The 16,339-nt window shown below is 32.6% G+C and overlaps 1 protein-coding gene across 1 annotated transcript; it reads right to left on the bottom strand.

Annotated features, from left to right (window-relative positions):
* Positions 1-926: 926 nt before the first annotated feature.
* On the bottom strand, positions 927-16,006 carry LOC128879984 (protein Wnt-16-like). Its single transcript, XM_054129582.1, has 3 exons — positions 14,982-16,006; positions 9,780-10,051; positions 927-1,526 (listed from the first exon to the last, which is right to left on the bottom strand). Exons 1-3 carry the CDS (start codon positions 15,303-15,305, stop codon positions 1,352-1,354), a joined length of 771 nt encoding a protein of 256 aa, XP_053985557.1. The 5' UTR covers positions 15,306-16,006; the 3' UTR covers positions 927-1,351.
* Positions 16,007-16,339: the final 333 nt, after the last annotated feature.

The raw sequence follows: 16,339 nt of genomic DNA, 5'->3' as shown, positions 1-16,339 counted from the left end.
ATCAAAAATCGAGAAAAACCTACATGTACCAGTTGCAACACACCGAACACAATAGAACACATCATTACCTCCTGCGTCAAGTACCAATGAGAAAGAAGAAAATTCGAAATCCATGAAAAAATCGAAAACGCCACCAATACAATTGAAAATTGTAATAACTTAATCATGTTCCTTAAACAAACAAAACTATTCACCCAAATTTAGACGTACCAGAAATTCATGTAGTTGCTAATAACCCTGTGAGGTAACTATAAAAACACAATAAAAAAATAAAAATAAAAAAAAGTAAAATATATTTAAATTGTGCGTTTAAATTGGATCTACAAGAAAATTATTTTTTTCAGTAAAACTTGACAACACCCCTCAATATTTATCTACATCCCTACAGTCTTACATCTTATTTAAAATTTGTGAACGGAATTAGATGAAAGATTAAGAAACTGCCGAATTTTCAATAAACAAATGTTAAAAGACAAAATAGTTGAAGTTTGGAATGGTATAGAATCAATAATACGTTAAAATTAGTTAATCCTTTAACCTATAACAACGTGTGAGACTCGTGGCACAGAATTTGAGTCAAATATGAAAAACACGAGTCAGACACGTCGTATGAAAGGGCGCAAGGAATTTTGTACTTGGTTATGGCATTCACGATCCTACAGTAAATCGTAGGTTAAAGGGTTAATAGTATGTCAAATCGTTTAAGTGACACTATAAAAAAGAATACTTGTACGAAATACTAAAATATTATTAAAAAATATTAATACTATTATAATATAATGTTTTAAACAAAATATACATAGAACGAATACTTTTGTTGACCTACATAATATACTATGTAGGTAAAAATTAATTTATTTTCGTTATTATTGATTTAATTTAATCAATTTTAATTTAATCAATTTAATGTAATTTTCTCTGAATAAACTTTATTCATGTACATAGTTATAATAAGTTAACTGCGGATTCTTATGCAAAATAAAATTTTTGCAAACGTACCTACAAAAATGGAATCCGAATAGAACTTTACTTTCGATATTTTATTATTTTATTGCATACTGTATACATTTTATAGTTACTTGCACATTCAAATTTCCTATGGACACATAAAACTTGGCAGTTTAATAATGAAAAAATTTATTTGGAAACAACAAACTTGCCATTTAATTTAGACAAATTTCTTCGATACGCATAGGGAGTACGAATATTTATAGGACTGACTGGAAATAAGTTTGATTTTTTAAACAGAATGGCGGACTGCATTCTCACCTTCCCCCCCTGTGCAAATATATTTCTTTTTTGGACTCGACGAGGATCGATCTCGATTCGAAATTTTTTGTTTTTCCTCCGCTCATTTGCACTCGTACGTCTTCGTGATTTTCCTGCACGTCTTGCACTTTACGTAACAACAGCTGACGTACTTGCAGTCGCATCTTTCCAGAACTTCCTCCGTTTTAGTGACATGTCCCCGTCCACAGCAAAGATACTCGCAACTCTCGTAACCGGAGCTGCTGCCGTTACATTGCCTGAACAAAAATATCATCATTCCACAGAGCATTTTATATACTAACATTATTAGTTAGTTCACAATATTAGTTCATATTCAACGATATACAGTAAGAAGTAAATCTACACCAATCACCAAAATTTATCTGGAAGAATGTTTTTATACTACGTATTTAAATAATTTATAACAAGGGAAATTTAACGTTGATCTTGATGTTGAAAGTCATCGTTGAACTTAAATAGCCATGTTGCCTATTACCAGACTGCAGATCTTTATGCATTTATAGGAAATTTGAATGTGCAAGAAACTACAAAATGCAAACAATATGCAAGAATATAAAAAAGATTGAAAGTGAAGTTCATGTTATAATATTTGCAGAATAAAATAAATTCCTATTTAGGTTCAGGTTTTGAAGAAACATTCGCGAAGATTTTATTTTGCATAAACATCCGCAGTCTACTTATTACTCTTGTAGAATTATTATAATTTTCAGGTACATTTATAATATCATTATTCCACAGAGCATTTTATATACTAACATTATTCCACAATATCAGTTCATGTTCAACGATATACATATTCCTGCATTATATTACAAGGTATATCGGAAGCTTTGTTCTAACAAATTTAACATTGCGAGTAAACAGCTAACAACAAAGCGAATGAATTTCAGATGATAAACAATGGAATTTAAAAGCTTAGAAATAGGCTTCTAGTAGATGTAGCGTTAAGACCAGAAATATCTATATATATGCAATTAGTTGCAGCAAACGGATTATATATATTCACACGTATACACGACAGGTTGTTATTACAAATTACAAATTTAATTAATGTGTGTATATATAAGGAAGTTTAACATTTTATATACAACAAAGGAGACGAGCTCTGCCATCCGATAAAATTTAAACAAAACGTACAAATTAATTAAATTTGTAATTTAATTAATTTAGCAACCTGCAACGACAGGTTGCTACTGCTGTTATAATCCATAAATCTATATTTTATTCCTAACAAAAATTCGAGTAACTCGTTTGGTATTTCTTCAACATAAAACTAAAGTCACGTTGGTTTCTTTGCCACGATATTTAATGGCGAAGAAACTACTAGGTGACTAGGTTCGGACACGAGAATAATTCATTTGTGGTAAATAATACGTGACGCCAATTTCTTAAGACACCACTGTCCAGCTTGCTGGTCACAACTTGCAACCAGTAATTATAACCCTCCATATAATTACACCAATGGGCGGTGGCGATGGTTTATTACGGGACCCGGTCGACCATTTACCCGTCCACTTTTCGAAACCTTTTTTTCTTGACACTGCGTCCGTGCGTAAAATGCACAACTCGAAGCCAACAAGTAATAGTCTCTGTTTCTGGAGCATATTTATGCGTTTGCTGTAATTAATTGCATGGTTGTGTGATGAATAAACATTTTTAACATCTTAATAATTTTAAGATCTTCTTCTTGTAATTTTAAACCATTGTTCATGTATGACTGTCTAAATTAAAATTAGGGTTGACCATTAATTCCCTGCCTTTCTCTGTTTCTGGAGCATATTTATGCATTTGCTGCAACTAATTGCATGGTTGACCGATGAATAAACATTTTTAAGATCTTAATAATTTTAAGATTTTCTTCTTGTAATTTCAAACAACTGTTCATGTGTGACTGACTAAATTAAAATTAGGGTTGAGCATTAATTCTGCGCCTTTCTAAAGAAAATTTATTATTTATTTACAAAGGAAAACCATACAATTTTTAATAGATGTTTACGACCAAAAGGTTGAGACTTGGTCGGGATCAGGGCGTCTCAATCTGCTGGAGGTGAAATAATATAGCAAGGGGAAAATAAACATCACGAAAAAAAAGAATATTAAAAAATAAGAAAAAATGTTATTTCTTATATTCGTCAATTAAAATAATGGAAAAATTGAGTTATGTCTGCAGAAAAGTTGATATAAGTGAATTAGCGAGGTTGTTCTTGATGTTGTATTTTCCTTATCCTCTAAAGTAACGAAAATACACTTACTTATCTTTTATTCGTTATTGGAAATAACTATAGTTAAATAAGAAATTTGTTAAAATATATGACAATTTATTTAACGTTTATTCGAATGGAAAATAAGTATTTTATTTATATTTTATGAGTTACTTTATTTCACAAAACAATTTCTAAATCTTATTTAACTAATTGTATGTACATTAGAGTTTTGTGCAAACCAACGTATAGTAATTTATTCATGATGTTTATTTCGTTGGAAAATACGTATTTCATTTACGTATTTCATTTCAATATAAGGTATTTAATTTTACAATTCAAATTTTAATTCTTATTTAACGAGTACCGAGGAAATGTTCATTTTTTATTTACTGCTCGAACTTATTGGATAAGAATTTTGTCCATCTTCGACCAGAAACAGTCTGGATGGGCAACGCTCGAGTCCATCTACACACTTTCTCTGCTCGGTAGAACCAGTCACCATTCGTGGAATGTCGTGGGTGATCTTAATTCACGAAGACCGAGGCGTGAATAATTGAGGGCAACGAAGAGGTTCCTTTCGCTTTAACGTCGGAAAATCCGTAGCGAATGCAATCACCAATGAAAGAACCATCGTTCTTTCTTTATTGGTCTCTACCTGTACCAACAGTGATTGCGATACAACTCGAATCATCGGGACATTTTCCATTAAGAATTAACTTTCGATGAATTGTATATTTCACGGGAGTTTGTCTTTAAATGAGCTTTAATACATTGGTTTATTTAATACATTGGTCGTCGTGTCACCCAGAAATGAGTGACGGGACTTTTCATAAATAAAATCATTAATTTTGAAATTACAAATTTAATTAATTTTTTAATATGACTAGTATAGTGTCAGACATGTATAATAAAATTATAATTTTAATTAATTTCTGATTATGACTAAGGCATTAGATATCATATGTGCAGTGAAATTATAAATTTAGTTAACTCTTGATTATTACTTACGCATTGAGTACGTACATTGAAATTATAAATTTAATTAACTGTTGATTATTACTAACGCATTGAGTACGTACATTGAAATTATAAATTTAATTGAATCTTGATTATTACTTTCGTCTTGAGTACGTACACTGAAATTATAAATTTAATTAATTTTTTATTATGACTAATGCATTAGATACCATATGCACAGTGAAATTATAAATTTAATTGACTCTTGATTATTACTTTCGCCTTGAGTATGTACACTGAAATTATAAATTTAATTAATTTTTTATTATGACTAATGCATTAGATACCATATGCACAGTGAAATTATAAATTTAATTGACTCTTGATTATTACTTACGCATTGAGTACGTACATTGAAATTGTAAATTTAATTACCTAATTTCTAATTATGACTGATGCATTAGGTAGATCCATAAGAGTATAATTCTCCGATTTGAAGTTATTGAATGCTCATAGCGGTACTGGATCAAGGGGATCGTTTAAATATCGTAAAATAGAGGATTTATTTGGTTGGGAGAACAGGTTCCTCGATCACGGGGTAAAATGGAGTTCTGTCCTATCTCGAAGGTCTTCTCTCATAGTAATTACCGGTAGAGTCGCATAAATAAGTCAGAGCTATGTCGAAGATAACTAAGATGGAACGAAGGAATTCGTTGTGTGTGGCTGATACAACACGCTGGCCAGAGAGGAAAAAGGCGAAGAATCAACCGGATGTACACGATGGAAGTATTTTATTAGTACCAGATAACGATTAGTTGACTAGCTCCGAGATAGAAATAAAAGCTACAATCGCGTCGAATCGCAGCTCGTAAAATGTTGTAAGATTTCTAACACGTTACAAAATATTTAAATTAGTCATTGACAAGTTTTCTTTTTACTCTTTACATAATATTTTCTTTTGAAATGAAAAGTCTCTCTCACTCTCTCTCTCTCTGTCACTTTCGCGTGATAGTGTCCAACAAAACACCAGGTCTAAACCTACTCAGACAGTATTTCCGTGTAGATAGTATATGCATTAACAATTTCATCATATTCTCCACCATGTGACTTAAAATAACCATTAAGTGAATTTTTAGTTGTGAATTATAAAATATTGTTATTCGCAGCCTCTCGCGTGATAGCGTCCAACAAAAAACTAGGTTTAAACCTACTCAGACAGTATTTCTGTGTAATGGTGACTGAGAGTCACCTCTCGAGTACAAAGGGTTAAATATTTCAATTTATACTACATTTATAAATAATCGAATATGAAGGCACAGAATTAATTTCTACACCTAGTATGTTGACCATCAGATGACTATCTCAGGAGTTATTCTTATAAAATCATATTTTATCGTACACATAGCAATTACAATAAATATTTATGCATTTAATATCAGTAAATGTACGAGAATAGAATATTAACGAATCTATTCAAATCGGTGACCATTACTCTTTATAATAAATTTTTATAATTTATTTCGTAAATAATGTTGCATATTGTTTAGAATTACGAGTGCAATATTAACGTTCAATATAATTACTAATATTATTACTAATGTCGTATGTATAATTACGATCGAGGGCGACTTGATTAGTATGTCTGTCTATCACTTGACTTTTCTACTTGCATTTGTGTTCTGACATATCCAATAATATCCATTCTGATAAACAGGCCAGTCATATTAGACAATTTTTTGCCAAACATTGTAAAAAATACTGTAAACTTCCTTTTTTGATATGTTGTTAGGGATCAACCAGATAGTATAAATCTATATAGATTTGCAACCCTCAGAAAAACTGAAAAAAGTACGAAAATTTCGCGGTTCTTCGGCTGGCTCGTGTTCTTGAGGGTTGCAAATCTAGAATTATATCAGAGATGGAGGTATTCATATTCATAAATGTGTGTGTATTAACACAACCATAATGTTTTTTATAATAATAACAACAATGATTGTTTTATTTGCATAAATTACATAATTTTTGTAATTACCCATTTGTTTGGAGTGAAAACGATTCTGTGTGGGATAGTAAACAATGTTAGTAAGTGATTAACATTATTTAATGAAGAGTTAATTATAACTAAAAATGTGAACAACGCGCTATTTATGAATAAAAATGCGAATAACGCGTTATAAATTTTTCCCATCTCTGATTTATACTATTTGGGTGGTCCCTAACAACATATCAAAAAAGCAAGTCCACAGTACTTTTTTCACAATGTTTGGTGTCTAAAATGACTGCCCTAAAAGTACTATGTATTCGATTTTCAAAAATCCATGTCAACGAGTCGCTGCCTTTGCTCATTACTGGTAAAACATTTAAAAATAAAGGTGTATCATTCTTCTCATAAATCGAGTTCACGTATCAATTAAGAAGTATTAAGGGTATCACACTTTAGCATAACTATCCAACACCTGCGCGGACAAGATAATGAATTAGATACATACGATAAACACTAAAAATTCATTATAACATATTCACGCGGTAGATAAAGGTGTGATATTTACACTGCATAATGAGACAGCCAAGAGTTGTCTGTACCATTAAATAACGTAAATTTAACAAAAACTGGACGCTGTAAGTTATCGATATATCGGTGGTCACGTTGGCTCTGTATCGGTACTATAACGCTTTCATATCGGTTCTCGTACCGGTTCCTTAGGTTTTAATATATGAAACTAGTATACACCCCTGCGAAGCGTAGCGAAGAAAATTGTAGGAGTTATAAGGAAATTAGAAATACAGTAGAGACTCCCGTATCCGAACTAATAGGGAGACAAAAGATAGTGAAATTTTCGGATAATAGAACAATTACTTTCTTTCGCATTAGATATCATTTATTCAAATAGAAATGAACAAAATTTAGTTTTTTTTCAACATCTAAGGATCTCGTTACGTTTTAATCGCTAAGTCACTTCAATTTTTTATTGTAAATAGCTGCGTAGAATTATATTCCCCTTGTGTCTCAAGCCAGTGTTGGGCATAATCGTAATTATAACTACGATTATAATTGTAATCTCAAATTTTTCTGCGATTACGATCGTATTTTCAGGGGTTTTCAACCGTAGGAATTTTGTACCTCAAAACCGACTTCAAATTTGTGTTCCTCGCCCCCCCCCCCCAAAAACTTAGAAAATCATGCTTTCGTCAAAATCAAAATTTTTTAAAAGTTACCCTATTTAGGCTCTACTAAGAAAATTTTACTAGAAAATTTTCAACTTTCGATTTTGACAAAAGCATGGTTTTCTAAGTTTTTTGGGACGAGGAACGCGAATTTGAAGTTGGTTTTCAGGTACAACATTTCTATATGTATTTATTATTGCTACAGAGATACTCTTTATTCTTCCTTCTTTCTTCTAATGCCACTTTTTCGCTTTTTTAGTTTTATTAGAACACTATATGAATATTGACAAATAAAGGAATTTCTTCTTTGATTTATTATTAAAACAAATTTCTTTCTAAAAGGTTCGTTATAAAAATTACAAGTATTTGCAACACGTCAAAATTGTTTGTATAATTTATTTAGTTTTCATTTACTCACTTACAACTTATGGATTTGCAAGAATGTACTTTTGCAACATATTGTATCAAAGAAACCAAACTCAGTGCCAAACAATATTTCTTTAAAAATTATACACGAAAAAATATTGAATATGAGGGTAAGAAAAGATATTTGAACAAATAAATAATTTACAATGTGTACTAAACAATCCATATCTATTATGCTCTATAAAATTTGTGTTTTATTACAAAAATAAACTCCTGAAGCTTCTTTTAGAAAACTCATTGTATATGTAAACATATTATTACGAAAATTAATTTAAACCTTTCCACATGATCCCACAACATAGGCATGAACTTTTGAAACACCTTGTATATTATAGATGCCAATTATCGTGCACCAATCTAAAGCTCTCACGCACGAGTTGTATTGTTTTATTTTTATAAATTTATGAACGTGAATATTGTTATCCGACGAGCTGAAAGATAAATAGGAACGATATTCGCATAATTTGCTCATGTAACTGCACACTGGGATATGCAGGTGACTGTGATTGGGAATATCAGTTCAGCATTTAGAGACGGTGGAGTTCATTACAGTATTGATACGAGGTAATCTATTATCATAGTTAAATCCAATCCAACTGCATTCGAGCCAAGGCGAGATACTATTATACAAAAGTATCGATTCATACATATTCATGGTCTTTATTAATGTTATTATTAATTTAATGTAGATATGTAGGTAAAATCTCTTGATTTTCAATTTATTTTGCAATTTGCTCTATAGACTATTTATTAGTAATAGTTAAACACATTGTATAACAGTAAATTATAAATTTAATTTTTCAAATTGATAACGGATACAAAGCTTGTCGTTTCTGTGAATAAAAAATCTTTCTTTTGTGAAATTACATTAATTTGTTCCATTAGAATGAGCATGGTAACATGAAACGAACGTCATGTTAGTAGGGAATCTAAACATATGTGGATGTTTACTAAAAATTAAAATTAAATTATTAAATTATTGAAAATTAAATTATTTCTCGGGGCTCTAACTCGGGGCTTTTTAAACTATAAGCCGCAATCCGAAATGGGGTCGCTTAATACAAGGAAAGCTTTTTAGATCTTTTGATTGTTTTGATTTTTGGATATGTTTTAAAGGACCGAAAAAATAAGATATACGTATTTTTTTGTATTGGTCCGTTTTTATATTTAGGGGATGAAACGACCCCCTAAAGTTTCAACTGCAATAGGCTATAAATAGAAGAAAACTTTTTAAGAAAAAGTTTCATGGTTTTCTATCTCCATATAAAATCTGGCCCTAAATTTTATAAAAAATAATTTGTTTATGATAATAACCTATTGCAGCTGAAACTTTAGGGAGTCGTTTCATCCCCTAAATATGAAAACGGGCCAATATAAAAAAATCCTTATTTTTCGGTCCTTTAAAATATATTCAAAAATCAAAACAATTGGAGGCGGACACTTTAAAAGCTAATGGCTAAAAAGCTGATGCGACATTAAATAAATAAATTAAATAAAAAAAAAGACTGTGATATTGACAGGGTATTGGTAGAAGGCAATAATGGCGTCGAAAGTGTCAGTGAAATACGGTAAAATTCCCACTTTTAACTTGTCATAACTTCGGAACCGTTGGATTCGTAACATTAAAACTTCCATTTTTGTGATCTAAGCATCAAAAGCTACTAAACGGTATAAAAGAAAGTTAATAATTTTTAGCGCCTCGAAGTAAAATTCAGCCGAAATAAGGACTCGGCTTACCTGCCAATGGTTCCAAGACTTCCCCTCATTTTATCCGGGAGACAGTAGTCCGGGCTTTTGGTGGTGTACAAGAGGTTATCATGATGATACAAAGGCGGCAGTCTTCCTCCTGACCTTGGTCGAACTTCGGCTGCGGTTGCGTATCTTCGAAGCAAACGATTTCCTGCGGCCGATGGTCCCGAAGAACCGAGTCCTCTCCAACAGGTACGCACGCTGCACGAACCGGACACGCCGTGGCACTTGCATTCCAAGGTCAAAGATTGCTCCACTGCCTTGAAGTAACGGCACGCATAATGTTACATATGAATCGTGTTCGACACCTTTTCGCTATTCGACGAATATTTCACTATTCAAGTAAACTAGTGTGGCCAATCCTCTCCGAGACTCAAAGAAATATCGGTATTTATTGAGATTAGGTCATTCCTCACCGATTTCGATTAAATTTAAATACAGTGGGTGTAGAAAGTACACTGATCAATTTCCAAAAAAAAAAACTATGTAAAATTGTAATTTATTAACTTATTTTTTATAAACAATGACATTCTACATATTCTCGGAAATCTCTAGAATAGATAGAGTAAAAAAAAAAAATAGCTATTTATGTAAGTTACGAAAGTAACAAAAAAAAAACAAATATAATACTTCCTTCGTGGGATTTCCTTTTGATTTTATAATTATTGTAACTTTTCTAAGCGTTAAATTAACTAAATTATTAGTTATACGAAGTGGGATAATTTTCCATTCTTCTATTAGAGCCATTTTTAAAAGTATACTTTCCGGGAAATTTGATGTTTTCTAATTCGTACGGTGCAATAAACTGATGTGTTTACGTTACAAACTCTACTGTAAATGGTTCGTCATAAATAGACTGCGGATCTTTATGCATTCATAGGAAATTTGAACGTGCAAGAAATTACAAAATGCAAACAATATGGAAGAATGTAAGAAAGATTGGAAGTAACGTTCATGGTATTATATTTTCGGAATAAAATAAATTCCTATTTAGGATTCAATTTTTCTAGGCACGTTCGCGAAGATTTTATTTTGCATAAAGATCCGCAGTCTAATTATAAGAATCGTACAAATACTTATTGCTTCTATACTTTTACCCACTTCTCGCATTTTTGTTGTTAATTTCACAAATTATATTAACTAGTAAATGTTGTTTGGACTACATCTATCTTAGAGTCTTCCGAGGATATGTAAAATATCATTGATTATAAAAAAAGAAGTTAAGAAACTACAATTTCACGCAAAAGTTTTTTGGGAAATTGATCGGTGTACGAATACATTCTACACCCACTGTAGGTCATTCCTCGCCGATTTTGATTGAATTTAAATATGTTGTAAATGTTTTAGAACAAATGATGGTAAAAACAGTTTTAACAGCGAAACTGTTAATGCACTAAGTAAGTTGCATGCGTGAGGGATGTTACTTTTAAGGGTGCACTTTGGAAGCGTAGTCTATTAAAACTCAATTAGAAGTGAATATTATCAATATATTAGGTTAGATTAGGTTCTATGTTTAAATCCGGCCGTCGCAGAGTGATATTTCAGCGATCTAGCAGGACAAAAATTATGTGGTCCAATATTTCGGAAACTTAGACTAGATCGTCTACGCACGAAGCTACTCAAAAGAAACATAATTGATCGGTGACTGAAATCACAAACTATGTAGTTACTTATTGGTTAGTATTAGTAATGATTTTGAACATTTCTAGAAAAAGCATCTACCGCTGCCTGCACGGTGTAATATTACAGTAAAGTCATATTCTCGGTCATTGCTTGAACAAATATTGTTAATAATTAAAGTAACTATTATCAGAAATTAATTTTTAGTTATTCTAGCTAACAAACATAACGATATTTAAAAATTTCTCACGATTAATGCGTTCGATGAATACTTACTCTGAACCGTGATTCTTATTAATATTTAATCGAAGACTGAATGTTACTATATGCATTGTAAATATTCAATTCATTCGGAGATGTACATATTCAATGCATTATAAAGTTCTAGATTATTATACCAATGTTTTTCGAGAAAGTAATATTTCCGAACACGAAAAGTTGAGAATAAGATATTTTTCTATATTTTAATATCTGTTGATTGGAACAATTGAAACTTAATATCTCCGATATAATTGAACATTTGTGATATATACAGCATCATTCAATGTTCGATTAAACATTAATAACAATAATGGTTCAGAATAAGTATTCATTCGAGACATTAATCGTGAGAAATTTGTCAATATTTCAATATCTATTGATTGGACCAACTAAATATTAATCGCTGACAGTAGTTATATTAATTATTAACAATACTTATTATTTAAACAATGATGGGGAGTATAATTTTGCTGTGATATTAATGTTTCACGAATTATTTTCTCGATAAATTCAACGAGCCTACGAAGCGACCGTTGCCTTACGCGGTTGTTGTTCGTCCTTCCCCTTCTCTACTTCGAGAGGCACGAACGAGCCGCGACCCTCGACACAGGTATACGAACGGCGCGGTCTCATTCTTCGAGGATCCTTCGGTCGGTATGGATCTCGCGATCGCGCGTCCGCGTCTCGCGTTCCTCCTACTTTTGCGTAGTGTAGTATCCCTTAGTTATCGTAGCTTGGTATTGGTTGTGGGTACCTTAGTTTAGTTTGGTTAGTTTTAAGGCATGTACCTAAGTTAGTTTTAAGGCATGCGTGTACGAGTGTCTATCCTCTATCAAATAATTATTAATCATTTGTTCAATTCATTTGTTTGTTCGTAGGTCCATCTTGGACTCGCAACTTCGTTCTCCACTTCGGTCACTATATTACTTCATGTCACAAGTGAAGTGACCAACTGTGTAACTGGACAGAAAGGTCGGTTGCCGTCCTCCTGGTGGATCTGTATTCGAGAGGAAGACAATCGGCTCCTCCGGATCGGTTCTCTACTTCCTGCATCACGTTTAGTGCAGTCCAAGGCTCCCGGCGCAGTGCAGTAAGTCCAAAGCGCAGTGAGACGGGTGCAAGTCGGGTCCTATAGTGGCTCCCAACGGGGTGCAGGATGTGGAGGACTGGTTCGGAGGCGTCGGTCGTCTTCCTCTCGAGTCCAGATCCAACAAGAGGAAACGGGACTGACTCGGTATGTCCAGTTTCATGGTCGCGTCGTGTCGCGATTTCCATTTAGCTTCCATTTAGTTCAAATAATTATTTGGCAGAGTCAGACTTAAACTTTGGAAATCGAAGGGAATTTTCTTTTCCTTTGATTTTCATCGTTTCGTACTTAGTATTAAGCTCGTCGACTCTACGTAGAGTATACATCTATGTATGTATACTCTATGTAGGGGGAGATCGAAGGAAGTTTGATTCCTTCTATCTCCGGGTCTCCAGTCGCAGCAACCTCCACGTGGTGAGACCTGGTAATCGGTATTATTCGTGACGAACAATCCTTCGTCACGAGTAATACCGAGCTAATGGCTGCGAACTTGGAATAAGATCTTTAGATATAAACAGTGTACAGTGTAAAGTGTATCAAGTGTAAAGTGTAAAGTGATTGTAATAGAGTGTAAAGTGTATAGTGTAAAGTGAGCGCAAATGTTGTGTAAAGTGTAAAGTGTGAAGATGTAAAGTGTAAAGTGAGATTAGATTTAGATTAACAAGGACAACATCAAGAAGTCGTGGCTGGTACTAGTGGTCCGTAAAAAAATAAAAGTATCCAGTATATAATTAGTTTTCTGAAAAATCCATTTTTATAAATTACGTATTAACATTAATATAATACATAATATATAGCATAATATATAACATAATATATTTCTATTGCAAGATGTTAATCAATTTTCACGACAATTTGTGTATTTAAACTACAGATCAAACTACGAAATACGTATTTTCTGAAATTTTGTTTCCTTGCATCATATAAAATTACTCTATTCGTAATGTAGTTACATTCCATGCGAAATGGAATCCTTAAATCCGTATAATCTAAGAACTAGAAAACTTGTATGTCGTTCCTAATAACACAAAGGTGTGTATTATAAGTGTTGATATTCGATTCTTTAGTAATATATTCCGAAAATGTTTCCAAATTTTTAAATTTTTGTTCCAATTCCACAATTGTTGAACTTCGTTTGTTCGAACTATAAACGCGATCATCTCAGAAAATAAAATAATTCGAAACTGTATCTTTTTATTTTTGTAATGAAGGCATATTCTAAACATAATATCAGTAAACAATTTTTATAAGATTCTCCAATATTTTTCGGCTAAGCGATATCACGTGCACTTTTTTTAAGATTCCGATTTTCGCATGACTTGGGTTTCCTCAATTGTAATTCAAAATCTTTAGATTTCGAAAGTTCTAACCTACCGGACTTAAAACACAAATAGTTTGTCTTTAATTTGAAGCTAATTAGATGCAAAAATTCCAATTACTCTTCTGTGGAGAACGATTTGAATTTGGATAGTCGAAACGAGATGCAGTTCGTGCACTGATTTGCGATTAAAAAATTATTAGTTGTCCATACTTGTCCAAGTTCTGGCTGCTTCCTATAATATGTTAAAAGTCTAACTATATCTCGAGAACAGTCGTTAAATAACACGTTAACTGTTACAAATGTTCAGAAGACCAATAAAATGTATTTTGAGAAAAACAAAACGTGTAAAAATATCTTGGAAAACATAGAAATTTAATATATCCACCCAGATATTATTAGAGGATACTGGTACAAGGCAGTTGTGAATTGAAGTCAAGCAAACGATACGCGTTCATAGGATGAAACACTATGTACTCGAGGTTCAGACCTTATCAATAATTAATTACACCTTATTTTTTGGAATAACACGTTCAGAACATTTCGAAAATTACCGTTTGTCCCGGTATATCGCTGAAATATCACACTGTGTGCCCTAAGACGACCGCCAACGCTTTAGTAAAATTGTATATGTATTAGTAAGACAGTTTTTTGCAAATATCTTGAAAATTCATAATTTCCACCAAAAACGACAATCACAATCGTATTCAGTACGTCAAAACGAGTAAAATGACGTACGATAGGTGCAAAAATAAGTTGAGGGGAGGTGTTAAACTACAGTCTTACCCATTTATGTACATGTCAATCAAAGGTCAATGTTAACATGCATCATAAATGCACGGAACGTGATAATCTTTGTTCTTTCCCTTACGCTATTTTATACCAATTCAAGTGCGTTAATTACCCTTCGACCCGCCCGATTATTGTGCATATTGACAGCGTGCATGAACTTGGCAGTTGCACCGGTGCCAGGGGGTGTCGCGCCCTGAAGAAACCTTTTAGCCATCCGGGACGCTGATCGAACATCGTCGCCGCAGCCACCCCATTTGAACGAATTCCTGGGCGACAGTGTATTGAAAGAAACGGACGGTGCGGTGAAGGATGACGGCGAAATTAACGCGGATGGCGATGGTGGCTCTTTTCGCGGTGGTGTTGCACAAGAACAGGCTGCGAGACTCCCCAACGCGCATCCCCTTGCCAACCTCCAGACAGCTGCAGCAGCTGACATCGCATACACAAATGCCTGTTCCCTTGTTCCTGTTTAACGAAAGAATTATTTATTATTATTACGAGTGCATTCGGCAGAGACGACTTTTGAGCGATTATCCTGGATTCTCTGCTTCGATTTGTCTAGTTACTTCGAATAGGCTAATTAGAGCAGACCAATCCAAGGGAATCACGCAACAGTTAGTTGCGCATAGGTCTATGGTGGCACCTCCTGTCCTCACTGAAAGCTTGCATTTGTTTATAATACGGGCTTCTTTGGGAATTATGCAGGGATATTGGTTTCATCAGCTTCTATTCATTTTTTTCGTTCTTTTCATTATACATACATGGAATTTGTATTTAATCTTGAACTATTTTATTTGTAATCCTCTTAAACTATAAATACGAATTTTCTTTGAATATTTCCAATTTTTTCATGCATTATAATTCATCATTTTGTTTTTTTTTTGTAATTTTCTTTTAGAATAATGCAGCAATATTGCTTTTATTGCCTTCTAAATTATTGATATCTAGAATCGTTACTTAACCTTTAATTATTGTATTTGTAGTCTTCTTAGATTACAAATACGAGCATTCCTAGAACATTTTCATGTAGGTATTATAATTCATCACTTTTTTATATTGTAATTCATCAGAGAACGTAAGACCTGATTTCCTTTTAAATTGAGCACAAAAGGGAGCTTGAACTTTTTATAATATTGTTTTCATTTAGAATGACGCATTGGTTTCGTTGCTTTCTAAATTATTTATATCTAGAATTTTTATTTAATCTTGAATTATTTCATTTGTAGTCTTCTTAAATTACAGATATGAATGTTCCTTGTAAAGTTTCATGTAACTGTTATAACCCGTTACTTTTTGTAGGAAATTATAAATAGTACTTCTTTTACTTGTTTCGTATTGAAAGTAAAATTCAATGCTATACTATGAATTTTGGTATACAGTGCGATATCCGCATTGTTATGGAATATCTATATAAAGAAATTATTGAGAATTCGATTTTTCATGTTTCGATTAGGGCCGGCTAACAAATAT

This window comes from Hylaeus volcanicus, chromosome 7 (assembly GCF_026283585.1).
Source record: "Hylaeus volcanicus isolate JK05 chromosome 7, UHH_iyHylVolc1.0_haploid, whole genome shotgun sequence".
Taxonomy (NCBI): domain Eukaryota; kingdom Metazoa; phylum Arthropoda; class Insecta; order Hymenoptera; family Colletidae; genus Hylaeus; species Hylaeus volcanicus.
Note: the sequence above shows the minus strand (reverse complement) of the source record. Positions and strands in the feature narration are given on the sequence as shown.